This window comes from Solanum pennellii, chromosome 11, assembly GCF_001406875.1.
Source record: "Solanum pennellii chromosome 11, SPENNV200".
In the NCBI taxonomy this organism is placed as follows: domain Eukaryota; kingdom Viridiplantae; phylum Streptophyta; class Magnoliopsida; order Solanales; family Solanaceae; genus Solanum; species Solanum pennellii.
In genome coordinates, this window is record NC_028647.1 from 60,098,773 (window position 1) to 60,112,569 (window position 13,797).

Genomic DNA, 13,797 nt, shown 5'->3' on the forward strand with positions numbered 1-13,797 from the left:
CCTAACCCTAAAAAATTTTATTTTCCACGAACAAGAAAATTTTTGTTTATTTTGAAAAAAAAATTTATCCCCCCCTCCCCTTCACCTTCCATGAACCTACCGCTAAATTATTTTTATTTTTCAAAAATTAAAAAAATAATTTATTTTTCAAAAAAAAAAAGGTTACCCCCTTCCACCAACGGACCCCTAGATTTTTAATTTTCCAAAAAAGATAATAATATATGTTTCATTTCACTTATATGGGTTCGATATGAATTCTCATGTTAACCCATTTTGTCCATATTTGTATGAGCTTAAATAGGTTGAAGACCATATTAACCCATTTAAAAAACGAAAGAAAATATGAGTGATCCATTTAATTTAATATGGGCAATATGATTTCATTTCACTTATATGGGCTGAAATTGCCACCTCTAATCAATGTCATACCAAACCATAGGATAACTTGAGATCAATTGTTACTTTAAGTTACGATTAGGAGATAATCTCGAATTGTTACATATTCTCTCAATAGAACGAACATTTAATAATGTTGATACTGCACGTCAAAAAGCTTTCCAATTTGATTCTCCTAAATTCAATCTCTAGAAAAATATAAGTTGGTTATTAACTTGATTCATAGCTTTTATTAAGTGACTTAACAAACATTTTTGAAGTTTCAGCTATTCTTCATAATTCATATAATATTTGTGTTATTTGAATCCGTCACCTGATTCTTAAACTTGAATTTGAGCTTTCTCCATATTAAGAATCTTCCTTTGTGCAAATGGTAACTCCTGAAATGAAGAAACGTGCAATGTATCTGCAAATTCAAAATTTAGATTAGTTAAAAATCTATTATCACATTACTTTCTTTGTATACATGCTCTATTGTATTATTGCATCCTCTTCTCAATCGGTATTCATGTTCCACTGTATCATTATCTCTTCTTCTCAATTTGTTCATGTTATTAACAATCGATACAATCTCTCAAGATATTTTTCAAAAATCTCATTCAATATCTTCTCCAGGCCAATGAATTGGGTTGTCGGATTATTTGCAATAAAAAACGATTCATATAATAGGCCACTTCTTCTCTAATAACCATAGTCTCTGACTCTCTGTCACTAAATCTTAACTGAATTAAAAATAACTTGTTTGAATTATTCACAAATCACAAAAAAATATGAATGTAATAATGAAAATAACTTAAGATCAATAGAAACACGAATCTTATCGCCTAGTTTTGATTGTGCATCCTTTCCCGCGCTTGCTTTGTACTGAGGTAGATCAAAGAAATTTGTAAAATGTTTTTGGCTTAACCATCCTACGTACCACTTACTGCAATCATACAGCGAAAAAAATGATAAGTTAAGCACAGTGACTAACTGCACAGAATCTTACGATAATTTAAAAAAAAATAATTTACCTTCCCGGTGATCTTTTAATCAACCATCCAGAATCAAATAATATAAACTTCACCATTTATAAAATAAAATAAAAAGTTTAATATTATGAAGCAAATAAGAAAGTATTTCTTGAGGATTTTTTTTTTCTAAACTATAATGTATTGTTTTTTTGTCCTCATTATCAAAGTGATATCAAATTCACAAATTAATTGAAATATATATATAGAGAGAAGAGGAACTTGTAATAAAGAAGAGAAGAACAGAAGCGAACAAGCAAAGCAAAACCATAACTTCTTCCAATTCCATTTTCTCCATTTTTTTGCTCAAGAATTCTCTTACCCTTTTGTTAATTTTGCCTCTCCAATCTAGGTGTGTGTCAAATTTTAATTTTGTTGAACTTTTTTTTTGGTTTTTGGGTGTATATAAATCTTATTTTCCATCTTTTTGTGCACAAAAGGATGCTTCACTTCTTGCATTCTCCGCCTGGTATGGCACCAAGATTGGATTTTTAAGGTGTTAGAGCAAGGATAGAGGAAATAGAGAAAACCCCAGAGAAGTTCTGGTGAGAAAAAATGATGGAAGGTACAAAATTATACTTTTACCTTATTTCTGTTACAGATCAAATATCAGATGTAATTTCTGTGTGTTTTTCACCACTCTGTTGGAGATGGGTTTTAGGAATTTTTGGTTTTATGTGCTGTTTTAAGTCAGTTTCTGCATTGTTGTGAGTTTAACGATTCTGCTGCTTCTGTAGGTTTCAGTTTTGTGATAATGGGGTTTAGATGTTATCTTTGTGTGATCAGGTGTTGTTGTGGTGTGTGTGTGTGGGGGGGGGGGTTGCGCATTTTTTGTGAGTAATTAAGCTTTGATGTTCTTTTTGGTTGTGTGTGGTAGGTAATGTTGGTAGCTATTAGTTGATGGTGTATAAATATTGTAAATCATGGTTCATGACTGAAGAAAATAAAAAAATTAGTTATGATGTCACTGATCTGATGGGCATAGGGGACTCACTTAACCAAACTCAACTGATTTGGGATTGTTGATTGATGGTTGATTACTAATTGTTCCAGAGGATCAAGTGGATTTTGTAATGTGCTAGATTGAATACTTTGAGATTTATGTGCAATGTAGTTGTTTTGTGTTTTTATCTTTGTGTGTGTTTTGCGGGACTGGGGGTGTGTGCGGAATTGGAGAGTTTCCATTGTATATGGATTAACTTATTTGTAATGTGATATTAGCAATGTCCTGACTATGGAAGTGTTAATTGATTATGGTGATGTGGAATGATTGAATTTGGACTTTGGAGATAACTAAGAACTATATATATAAAAATGATTGATGTGATGTTCCACTACAACGGTACATGCATAGCAGGATAACATTCGGAGAACTTTAAGTGGTTGAAACTTGTGATGGTGATAGCCAAGATTACATTTTTGTTTCTTTGTATGCTAGGTGCATGAAGATCATTGTGTATCGATATGCAGCATATTTGCATTGGCAAATACCTTCTTTCCGGTCATCATCCATCACTGGAATGAAAATTGTTTTTCCTACTTTAGTCTCTAAATATGCAATAAAAGAAAGGAAGATCTTGAGGAGGGTATATAGTCAGTGCAACTATGAAATCTATGTTATTCCTTTTCCACCAGTTCTTTTATCCCGCGTTCTTTAGTTGCCGTTTTTGTTGCCTCTAATGAAATGAATTCTCTAGGTTAGGCAGCGGTGGCCAAGTAGAGTGTATTTATTGTACATGGAGAATCCGATTCAACAGGTCTCATTTGTTCTTCTTAGGATGTAGAACTGTTTGCAACAGCTGGCAGTCGTGGCAATCATTTAATGATATTATGTGATGGAAATATGGTGTACCTTCATGTTATGATGGTCCTTTGAAGAAAAAGGGTCATTTTGAATTACTTGTCCTGAGGAGTACTCTTGTTCTGTCTATTATATGGCTTTCCTAACAACAAAAAGTTCATTTTGAAGTAGAACCCGTTATTTTTGGAACTGTTGATAGTCTTTATTTCCAGCTTGGATAATAGTTAAGTTGTTGACGCTGTTAATCTTTTGCAGATTTAAGCGAAGTGCATTCTAAGGATGATAAAGGTCAGCCCGAGAAAAATCACAAAAGAATAATCAAGACGCGTGCTCAGATTGAAGCTCTAGAGAAACTTTATGAAGGTAATTGACCGAACATACTATTTTTTTTGGTTTTGCAATGAGCTTGAACATCATATCAATTGTTACAGTCTTAGAAATAAGAGAAAACATGTAAATTTTCAGAACACAAGTACCCTACCGACGAGCTGAAAGCTGATCTGGCAGAGTCATCAGGGTTAACAGAAAAACAAATTTCTGGATGGTTTTGTCATAGGCGGTTGAAAGACAAGAGGCTGTCGAATGGGGAAATATATATAAATGTAAGACAAGATCGTTCGAGTGGTGTCATTCAAGATCATGGTAGCGGATTTAGGCAGGATTCTTGTGGTAGCACCAAGCAAGCAGACGATAAGAAATTTGATCATCGGGAAGTTGAGAGTAGAAGATTAACTGGCGCGGAATTCTCAACTGCAGATGTGGCATATGAGGGTGGAACTCATTTTAGAGGAAAATCTAATTGCATGGATGATGACTCTTCAAGAAGCAGTTCTTCATTACGGAATGAATGTTTTTCGCAAAATGCAGAACCATATGATAAAGCAACTTCAAGATACATATCACAGAATTTACCTACTGATTTTAAGGGAGTAAGACCAAAGAATGGTCCATCTGGGTACTTGAAAGTAAAGGGTCAGGTAGAGAATGCTGCAATTACTGCTGTGAAGAGGCAATTGGGGAGGCACTACCGACTGGATGGTCCACCACTTGGTATTGAATTCGATCCTCTTCCTCCTGGTGCCTTTGAATCATCAGCGCCAAATCTTGTCAATGGTGAGGTCAATTTTTTTTTTAATGTCCTATTATTTATATGCAAGATATGCCTGTCTGGAACTGCTTTTGTTAAGATGTTTTTTCTTCTTCTTTGTTATGTTCACTTCGTATTCAATCCTAACTGCTTACTTGTTGACTTGCATCATACTTAACATGACTACACAACCTTCTTCTCATCTTTTTTTGATAAAGTAAGGTATTTCATTCACAAAAGGGCATCAAGAAGATGCATAGTTACATCTAACAATGAAAGAAAAATTGACAAAAAAAAAACTGAGATAAAGAAAAAGGTACCCCCTTTACAGTTGTTTGTCTTTCCAAAGCTTTATCCCAGAAAATATGACATGGTTCCTGGATACTTTTTCTTTTCTCGGTAAGATGATGTTTTATCAAAGCAAGGGGTACTGCAAAAGTACAACAAAAGGATTACATTCTCAATACAAAGTTATAGTTCATAGTTTTATGAGATCAACAAGCTCAGAAACCTCCACCACAATCTGTTTCTTACACCAAAAATATAAATTTTGTAAGCACCTATATTTTACAAAAGATATATGCTGTTTTTCTCCATTGAAGCATCTTATTTATTTCAAGCCAAATATTCCAGAAAGGGACAGTACTCCAGGTCTTTGTACATATGCTATTCATATTTTCACCCTGCCAACTGAGTAGTAAACTCTTCATCTCATATGGCATATCCTCTGTACCCCTAAATCTTCAAAAACATTGTCTAGGTCTTCCAGGTAAACTCACAGTGAAGAAGCATATGTTTAGGAGACTCTCCTGCTCTATTACACAAAAAAAACATATTCAGCACAGATGAAATCCCGCCTTCTGCAATAATTCTTGTGTTAGACATGCAATTTTTACAGCCATCCATCCAAAACAAGCAACCTTCTGTAGGTGCCTTGATCTTCCAAAGCATCTTCCGTGGCCATTCCACTTCCCAATGGTCACTCTTTTCCAGCAGCATGCCGTAACTTTTCTGTATTCCATTTTGGGGAAGCTTACTTGATGTCCCAAAGTATAAGATTCCATTGAATTTTGCAACTGGCTGACTTCATTACTTTCCCAAGTCATCAAAATGTCTTTAAAATTCAGGTTCCATCAATTTCTTGCAAAACAATCATTACACAAACAGTTTTTGTCTATTGTTAAATTGTACAAAGTAAGGAACTTTGAAGTTCTGAAGAAGAAAAAAAGAAATACAGATTGGTTGGACTTTGGAGTCGCCAGAGAAGTCTAGCGGTTCGCCGGAAAAGTCTAGCCGAGTCAACTTGTTGGAGTCTAACTGTGCAAATTTGGAAAGGAACCCTAAAATTACCTTTTTATTTATAAAATTCTAAACTGGTCACCTTTTTTAAAGAAAATACAAAAGGTGACACCTTTATCGCCATGGCTTCACCTTTGAAGATCACCTCGCCACAAAGCTAGTAGGTAATGAAGGGTCTCCTTACCTCTCGCCATTGTTGACGAGGTGATCGCCTTTCACAACACTGTGAATCAACCAGTTTTGTGAATTGCCTCGTCGCCAATTGCGAGAGCAAGGCAACCCTTCATTGCCTTTTAGCTTTGTGGTGGGGCTATTTTCAAAAGGCGACGCCACAGTGATAATGGTGAGAAAGGCGTTGTCTTTTGTATTTTTAAAAAAAGAGGCAACCAATTTAGGATTCTAAAAGTTAAAAGGTAATTTTAGGGTTTCCTTTTCAAATTTACACAGTTGCACTCTTAGATAGCGACTATGACTCCTACCAGTTGACTCGACTAGACTTCTCCAACCAATACGTGTTTCTTTTTCCTTCTTCAGAGTTACTTCTACATCTGTTTTTTTCCTCATGGTTTTGACTTTTGTTCTGTTTTTTCTCATTCAAGTTCTAGACTTTTAGTATGTACTATCTATTTTCAGTTTTTGAATTGAGATTTTGATTATTTATGTATGCAATTAAGTGTTTTAATTTTTTGGTAGTAATTGGCGCTGCACTTCAAAAAGGCAAGCGCCTTGCCTCGTGGCGAGGCAGACCTTTGTCCCCTTCCGCTGTCCAAAACACTTACCTATTTTTTTTCCATCAAGTAATAACATTTCATTACCAATGGGCAACATTACCATTAAAACTTACAAGTGGTATACAAAACGGACATAACCTCACAAATAAAATATTACAGTGGTGTATGACATCGACGAAGTAGTCAACCTTGACTCTGTATTTATAATAAGAGTTATGAGGGATTTTCATGCTGAATGTCAAGCTCTTATTAGTATGTCCAGTATCACCTCAATTCTGGGTTATATATCTGCAAGTTTATGTTCTTTGGTGTTACAATACTTTTTTGTACGTCTGAAAAATGGATTCTCAAAATGTAACTTAGTTTCCTGATACAAATTTTTGCTCACTGGTATTGTCATATGGTTGTTTCGCAGACTCTTATTACTCTCCAGAACCTGTTCCAGCTTGCTCACCAGATATGTCCAATGTCTACAGGCGGTCAAATGTAAGTGGATCTTGCCACATTCCTCTTTATCGGTTTGGTAAACCTCGATTCTTAATTGCAAAACCATGCATATTGCACATTTGCACAAGAATGCTTAAGTTTTCTGCAACTATATCAAAGCTAGAATTTAAACGATATTTTAACCCTTCCCTACCGGCCATCAAGGCGAAGGAACTAAGGAAGTGCTATGTTTAGAATTGTGCAATAGCTTAGCTGCACAAATTGGTATATATAATTATGTTACCTGTACTTCAAACCATTGTGTGATATGGAATTTTTAAACTTATTTGAAGTTTGTAGACTTCTTTGGTAAATCTTTAAATTGTGTAATCCACAGTAACTTTTCTTTACAAAAGACCTTAGATGGTGCATCTTAGATTGACTAGAGTACCCTTTTGATTACTGCTATGGAGGGGCAAAATTACTGATTTCTTATTATCTCAAAAAAATCTTGTTCAAATTCAATAATATTTTCTTGCCTTGTGTCTGTGTTGAATTACTTTTTTTTGAGGATAATGTCTTTGTTAAATTACAGTGCATTATGGTTTGATTATTGGCCCAAAGTTTCTAACTTTACCAAAAGAAAATATCCTAAAAAGTGTGCATACAATGTACAGGAGCTAACTATCTCTTGTATGTATATGCATCTCTGAATGCTTATTAATGAAGTATCTTACTTCATCCAAAAATACCAAAAGAACAGTTCTTCATTAAATAATACTCCTCAATTTTCCTTCATTTTGTTGGAATTTCTAGAATTTTTCTTCCTTTTGTTCATGAAGACTTGTTTCAACTGGATTATGAGATAGCATATTGAATCTTTTTTTTCATGGTAAAACTTTTCTAAGTTCATAGGGATTAATATCTTCAGTTAAAGATGGTGATAACAGTGAACTTATCAATTTAAGGATTGTTATAGCAACGGAAACTTTTCAAAGGAATGGAGTTTCTAAAAGCTGTTTCATTGTATCGATTTCTTTTAGATGTTATAATTATGCTCTTTCTGATAAATAGTATAGTACACTTCTGAAGAAATAACAAGACTAGTCACTCTCTTAGAATAATGATGCTTTTTGAGGGACTCACCAGTACTCTGTCTAAATTACCAGCTTAGGTTCTTTATATCATGACTAACTAGAGGTGTCAAAATTGGCCCACTCATTTATTTAACTTAGCCCATATTGACCTGCCCAATTCAGCCCATATAAAGCTGGGCTCATTTTTAGCTCAAATTTACTCATGAATGACGTTGTCTAAAGTTTGAAACACTTCTTTTGTTTTATATATTATGTATAGCTAATAACCCTAACAAAAGCAAAAGTCTTATTCGGTAATTGAACAATTCTTAAGGAAACAAATAAATTAATTAAGACTTAGTTAGAATTGGGTGGGTTGGGCTATGGCCCAGGTTTTAGCCCATCTCAGCCCATATAATTTTTTACCACCCCATTTATTGACTCAGCCCATTTTGACCCACCGAGAATCAGCCCAACCCACCCATTTGACACTCCTATGACTAACCATCTCCAAAGATGGTGGAAATTACTGTCCTACAATAAAAATTAGTAATTAACACAAACTTTACCAAAAGTAAAGTAAGGTTTGGTAGCCTGCTTGAGTTCTGTTGATTAGTTTTGAAGCAGCTCTCTGTCACGAGAATCAACACATTTGGGTTTCGAAAGGTTGTTTTCACTAATCAAGAGAATTCCTAAAGAAACGAGTCCAGTGATTACACCAATGATTTCATTAATCACATTAGTACCTTCCTTGGAGATCAAAAATTAAGTCTAGAGTATCCTCTGTCTTGGGAATAAAAATTGGTAGTTCTAAATGTATTTTGTTTAATTTTTCTAATGTGATACATCTTTATCTACAAGGGCTCAGATTAGGACGGACTGCTTTACTTGCTTTTCGTGGCCGCTCATCTTACTAAGTTCCCTTATATTACATTTACTATCTGAACCAAAGCACTCTTGATGTCTTGTTTCTTGAATTATACATATTTTGCTTTTGCATTGCCTCATCAGGGATTCGGACCCAATTTCAAGTCCAACTCTCATGACTCTGATCTGGATGGTTTGAGCTTCAAAAGAAAATCTAATTCTACTCATCCTGAATATCGCTTCAACCCAAAGCCTAAGCTGAAGTCCTCCGAGTATAACGAATATCCTGAATGGAACTCATCATTAGACATGTTTGAAGGTTCTGCTAGAAAAATGACAGTTGATAGCAGAGACAGCTGTAAGCTTATGGCAAACCATGGACGTGGAGAGATTAGAACTAGTACTGGTTCAGGCAATGATCTTCGAAGTCCCTATGTTGGAAAAGTTGATCGGGAGCAAGTGAAACCACGGTTTAGTAGCCGTAGTGAAGTGAGTCTTACGGCTTTGGAGAAGGAACATTTAGATCGCAAGCCTTCTGATTTTAACGGAAGCGGGTATCCTAATTTCAGGGAGAGAGAGCTTCACAAAATTGTTGAAAAGGTATAGTACTAGTTTTGCTTTATCCTATGTGTTCTGCGGTCCCGCCAAATCCTGATTCATTTTCTTGAAATGATATATAGGACCACATCAGTGGAAAGAGGCCAGTAGTTGATGAGAACTCTAATCTAGTTCGTGTGAAGGTTCAGGTTCCCCGGCACAATGAGATAACAGTAAGTTTTTTGCTTTTTCTTAATACATGCAACTTCTTTTTGGTTTTATCCATGGTTATGAATTCCATAAATCCAACTTCTATTAAAGGTTGTTCAACGAGCACCGGTTGAAGTTCCTGACCATCAAGCGTACTTGAGGAGAGCATCTATGGTAGGAATGCCACTGCAGACAAATCATCAGACAAGGTTTGGCCAACTTAAAGAACTTGATTTTACACAACCTAGTATTTGTTAATCTGCCTATGTATTTTAATATGATTATTTTATAGGATTTTGGGAATTTGCCTCTACTTTGAGATGATCATGTGACTAAATGTCATGACTTTTGAGAATCATATTTATCCCTTGAATGACTTCTATTAGAACTGATGTAAGACCTTCATTGGTCAATTTTGCTCCATCAATAGAAGGTTGATCATAAAACAAAGCACAGAATAATATTTTCTAGTAGCATGTGCATTATTTCCTTGGGTAGTGTCTATATGATGTCTCGTTATCTGAGGCTTTCTACCTGCTATGAAAAATCTTAAAAGCAACACATTCTTTGGTTGTCCTCATCATATTAAAGCTGAGTCAATATGTTACTTATTATGGTTAGTAACGACTCTGATTGTGTTTTCTGCAGTACTGCTGCCGAGAAGCCACCTAGCTTTAGTGAAGATGAAGAAACAGAAGACACCAGTTCGTTCGAGGGTTAAAAGATTTGCTTTTGACTGAAGAAAAGAAACAGGTCCATTAGTTTTAGGGATATCTCGTTGGATTTCTGTGTCGACACAACTCCTACAGTTCAAGATAACTTAAATTGACTTGTCTGTACTCCCAACATGTGAGGAGATCTTTTGGTGCTTGTATAGTTCAAAATATTAGTATCTCGTTTTGTTACCTTGATGCTGAAATAGGAATACTGCAATTAATATATGTTGTCTTTCAGCTTAAAAGTAAGACACTTCTGTTATACAGAAGATGCCCTTTTCGCAATATGAGCATGGGGACCCTGCTGATCCACTCGGTACCATGCCAAAGGGACATATACCGAAGAGCAGAGTTATCATATGAATGTTTTACTTTTCAAAGTGATCATGAAACTGATTGCACCAGTGTTCTTCTTTGGTCAAGTAGTTGTTCTGGGAACTGATTTGCTATCAGTTTTTGGAGGCAACAAGTTGAGGTAGTTTATACAGTATATATAGAGATTGTCATCCCAGAATTTTCCTTTCGTTGTTTGGCTGTTGCTTCTTCTTATAGCACTGGATATTTACTTGGAGGTGATTGCAACAACTGAGTAAGCTGGCCTGTTGTATAATAGAGAAGTTGCAATAATTATTATAGTTGCTCCAACAGTTGGCCTAATTGTTGCAAACAATTGTGGGTTGTTGTTAGATAGTTTGCAATGACCACTACAATGAATGCAACAACTATTGGAGCTGCTTGGACAGCTTTTTACATATTTTGGATGAAATACAGACAAAAATTGAACTTGTGTTCATAACTTTACTAAGTTGCTAAATAATTACTTAAATTGTTGCAATCCCTCCCCTTTCTGATACATCCCTCGCCTGTGTATCCAGAAGTCTAGTGATGTATCCGGATACATTCTTGTTTGATACATTCCTCCCCTCTCGAATATATCTCTCACCTATGTATCAGAATGTCCAGTGAAAGTTCGATAGCTCTTATGCAATATATTTTTCTTTATCGAAATCCCTTAACAAAAATACTTTTATCCTAGAGACTTTTTCATTAAAATAAAATTCGATTGCCTTAAAGACTCTTAATAAGATGATATATTCATATAATTTTAGATTTTGTGTGATTATTTACTTACTTGGAAATGAGATAAATAATTAATTATCTAATAAACGAGTCATATTCAACGTCTCTACTTAAAAGAGACGTTAGTTTTCTCGCTATATGGATTAATATTAACATCAACAAATTAAAGTAAGAAAATAAACATATCATAACATGTTTTGTCTTAACACTAATCACTAATTACTCAAATAATGTTAAATGATTTTTTTTTCCCTCCATTAGTAGAGACAAATTCAGAATTTGAAGATAAAAAAGACATCACGAACCAAAAAAAAAAAAAAACCTTTCCATTATGGAAGAAAAAAAAAAGGTGTAACTTATTTGAAAGTGAAAGATACTTTGCTTGAAAATCTTTTCATTTGCATGTGGGAAATGGTTGTTGACTTTATAATTGACAAGCACATTACCCAAACATAATTTTGTAAAAAAGGAACTAGGGGACCATTGTAATTTGCATAATTCTTCCTTGTGGATCCTTTTTTTCTTTTTTTTTCCCAAAAAAAAAAGTGCATGAACTTGTGGTGATAGTTATTATCAATGGGTTGGAAAGACAAGTGTTCTTGTCAAGGATATTTTTGGTGATAATGCAATTTGTTTTAGGAAGCTAGTTTGGCCTCTCTCTCTTTTTTTTTTTTGGTCCACACATGTTTGTTTGTGTTGAGTTCAAAAGTGATTAGGGTGTTATGTGAAAGCTTATAGTTGCAAATCATATGGTTGATAAATCAGACGACAACTAAAATCATACTAAAAACATATTATTAATATGGTTTGGTCAGACGATCGAAAACTAATATTAAAAAACACAAACTATATTGGGAGATTTAATCTCCCTACAAACTAAACTCTTAAACATTTACATTGTGGATGCTATCGAGATGTGCTATGAGAATAGGGATCTTTAATTTATAGATCTCCAAACTTTTTCCTCTAAGGAAAGAATAAATCAAATATGGAAGAGATTTATATTTTTCTTTCAGTAAAAATAAAATCAATTATGGTACTACTTTAATTTTTCTTTAAAGGAAAATTAAAATTCAAATATGATTTAAAAAAAAAATCAGGGCAAGACCCTAATAATATTGGCTATGCATTAGAAGAGTAGTAATGTATTGAGTATAATTTTATTTGGAAAAAGATAGAGTTGCTTATATATGTTATATATACTAGTACTTTTAAAATATAGTTCAATTTGAAACTTAGATAGAATATAATAGAGGATAGTGGAATTTTAATACTCAATAATAATATATCTAGTGTAATTCTATGAGTAAAATTTGAGAGTGTAAAAGTGTACGTAAATCTTAAAGATAGTCATTTCAAATTTTAAACACTAGTCATAATTAAATACAACGATAATCGAAATGTAAAAAATTCTAAAATAATACACAAGTTCAAAAAATAAGAAACTACAAAACTAATACAATTATTTAATATGACTAATAATAAAAAAGAACAAGACAACACTCTGACTATTTATGAAATATTATTTTGATTATTTATAAGAGAATAAGAATTTATTTTCAACTTTAAAATTGTGAAGGGAATTTTTCTATTGGAGAGAATTTGATTCCCATATGGCCTTATGCTTGGAAGGTAGGAAATGAAGAGAAAAGTAGAAAAGGTAATATAAGCTTGAAAATGGGGGAAAGAACTAGTGGATACATGGGTCAAACATTTTTTATTTACTATAATTTTAAAAATATATTTTTTTGTAAACAATAAGATTGGTGTTTTGTTTTAAATTAATGTCTTTATAAAAATTTTACAAAATGTTAAGAAATGGGAGAATGCACAAGTACCCCTTAACCTATGTCCGAAATCTCAGAGACACACTTTTATTATACTAAGGTCCTATTACCCCCTGAACTTATTTTATAAGTAATTTTCTATCCCTTTTCGCCTACGTGGCACTAACTTGAAAAAAAAGTCAATCAACGTTGGACCCACAAGATAGTGTCACGTAGGCCGAAAAGAGATAGAAAATTATTAATAAAATAAGTTCAGGGGAGTAATAGGACCTTAGTATAGTATAAGTGTGTCTCTGAAATTTCGAACCTAGATTGAAAGGGTACTTATGCATTATCCCTTAAGAAATTAATGTCCAAATTCTCACAAAAAAAAAATGGACTCTTTCTTTCCTTTTTAAATTCTAAAAGTAAGGGTATCAAGTAAAAATGGACATGGTACGATATATATTTATCATATTAAAATTAAAATTTTTAATATTATGATACTTGTTATGCATTTTTGAAATGTATGATATTCGATACTTGTTGAAAATATATCAAAATATTGAATATTGTTTTAAAGTAAAAAGTTATATATAAAATTCAAATACTGATAAATATATAAAATAATATTAGTAAAAGACTAGTTATTTAGATATTGGATCTTTGACTACTTTATTGATAATTGATTAACAAATAAAATTGTTTTTACTTTCTTTTAAATGTTTCTAAATGTGTATAAGATGTAAGAATGATATAATTAAAATGTTTCTTAAATATATATATATATATATA

The 13,797-nt window shown here is 33.3% G+C and overlaps 1 protein-coding gene across 1 annotated transcript; it reads left to right on the top strand.

The window, feature by feature from the left end:
• Positions 1-1,597: 1,597 nt before the first annotated feature.
• On the top strand, positions 1,598-10,560 carry LOC107002958. Its single transcript, XM_015201178.2, has 9 exons — positions 1,598-1,758; positions 1,847-1,971; positions 3,463-3,570; positions 3,673-4,320; positions 6,740-6,810; positions 8,838-9,293; positions 9,374-9,463; positions 9,552-9,649; positions 10,089-10,560. The coding sequence occupies exons 2-9, from the start codon at positions 1,962-1,964 to the stop codon at positions 10,159-10,161; spliced, it is 1,554 nt and encodes a 517-aa protein (XP_015056664.1). The 5' UTR covers positions 1,598-1,758; positions 1,847-1,961; the 3' UTR covers positions 10,162-10,560.
• The last annotated feature ends 3,237 nt before the right edge of the window (positions 10,561-13,797 follow it).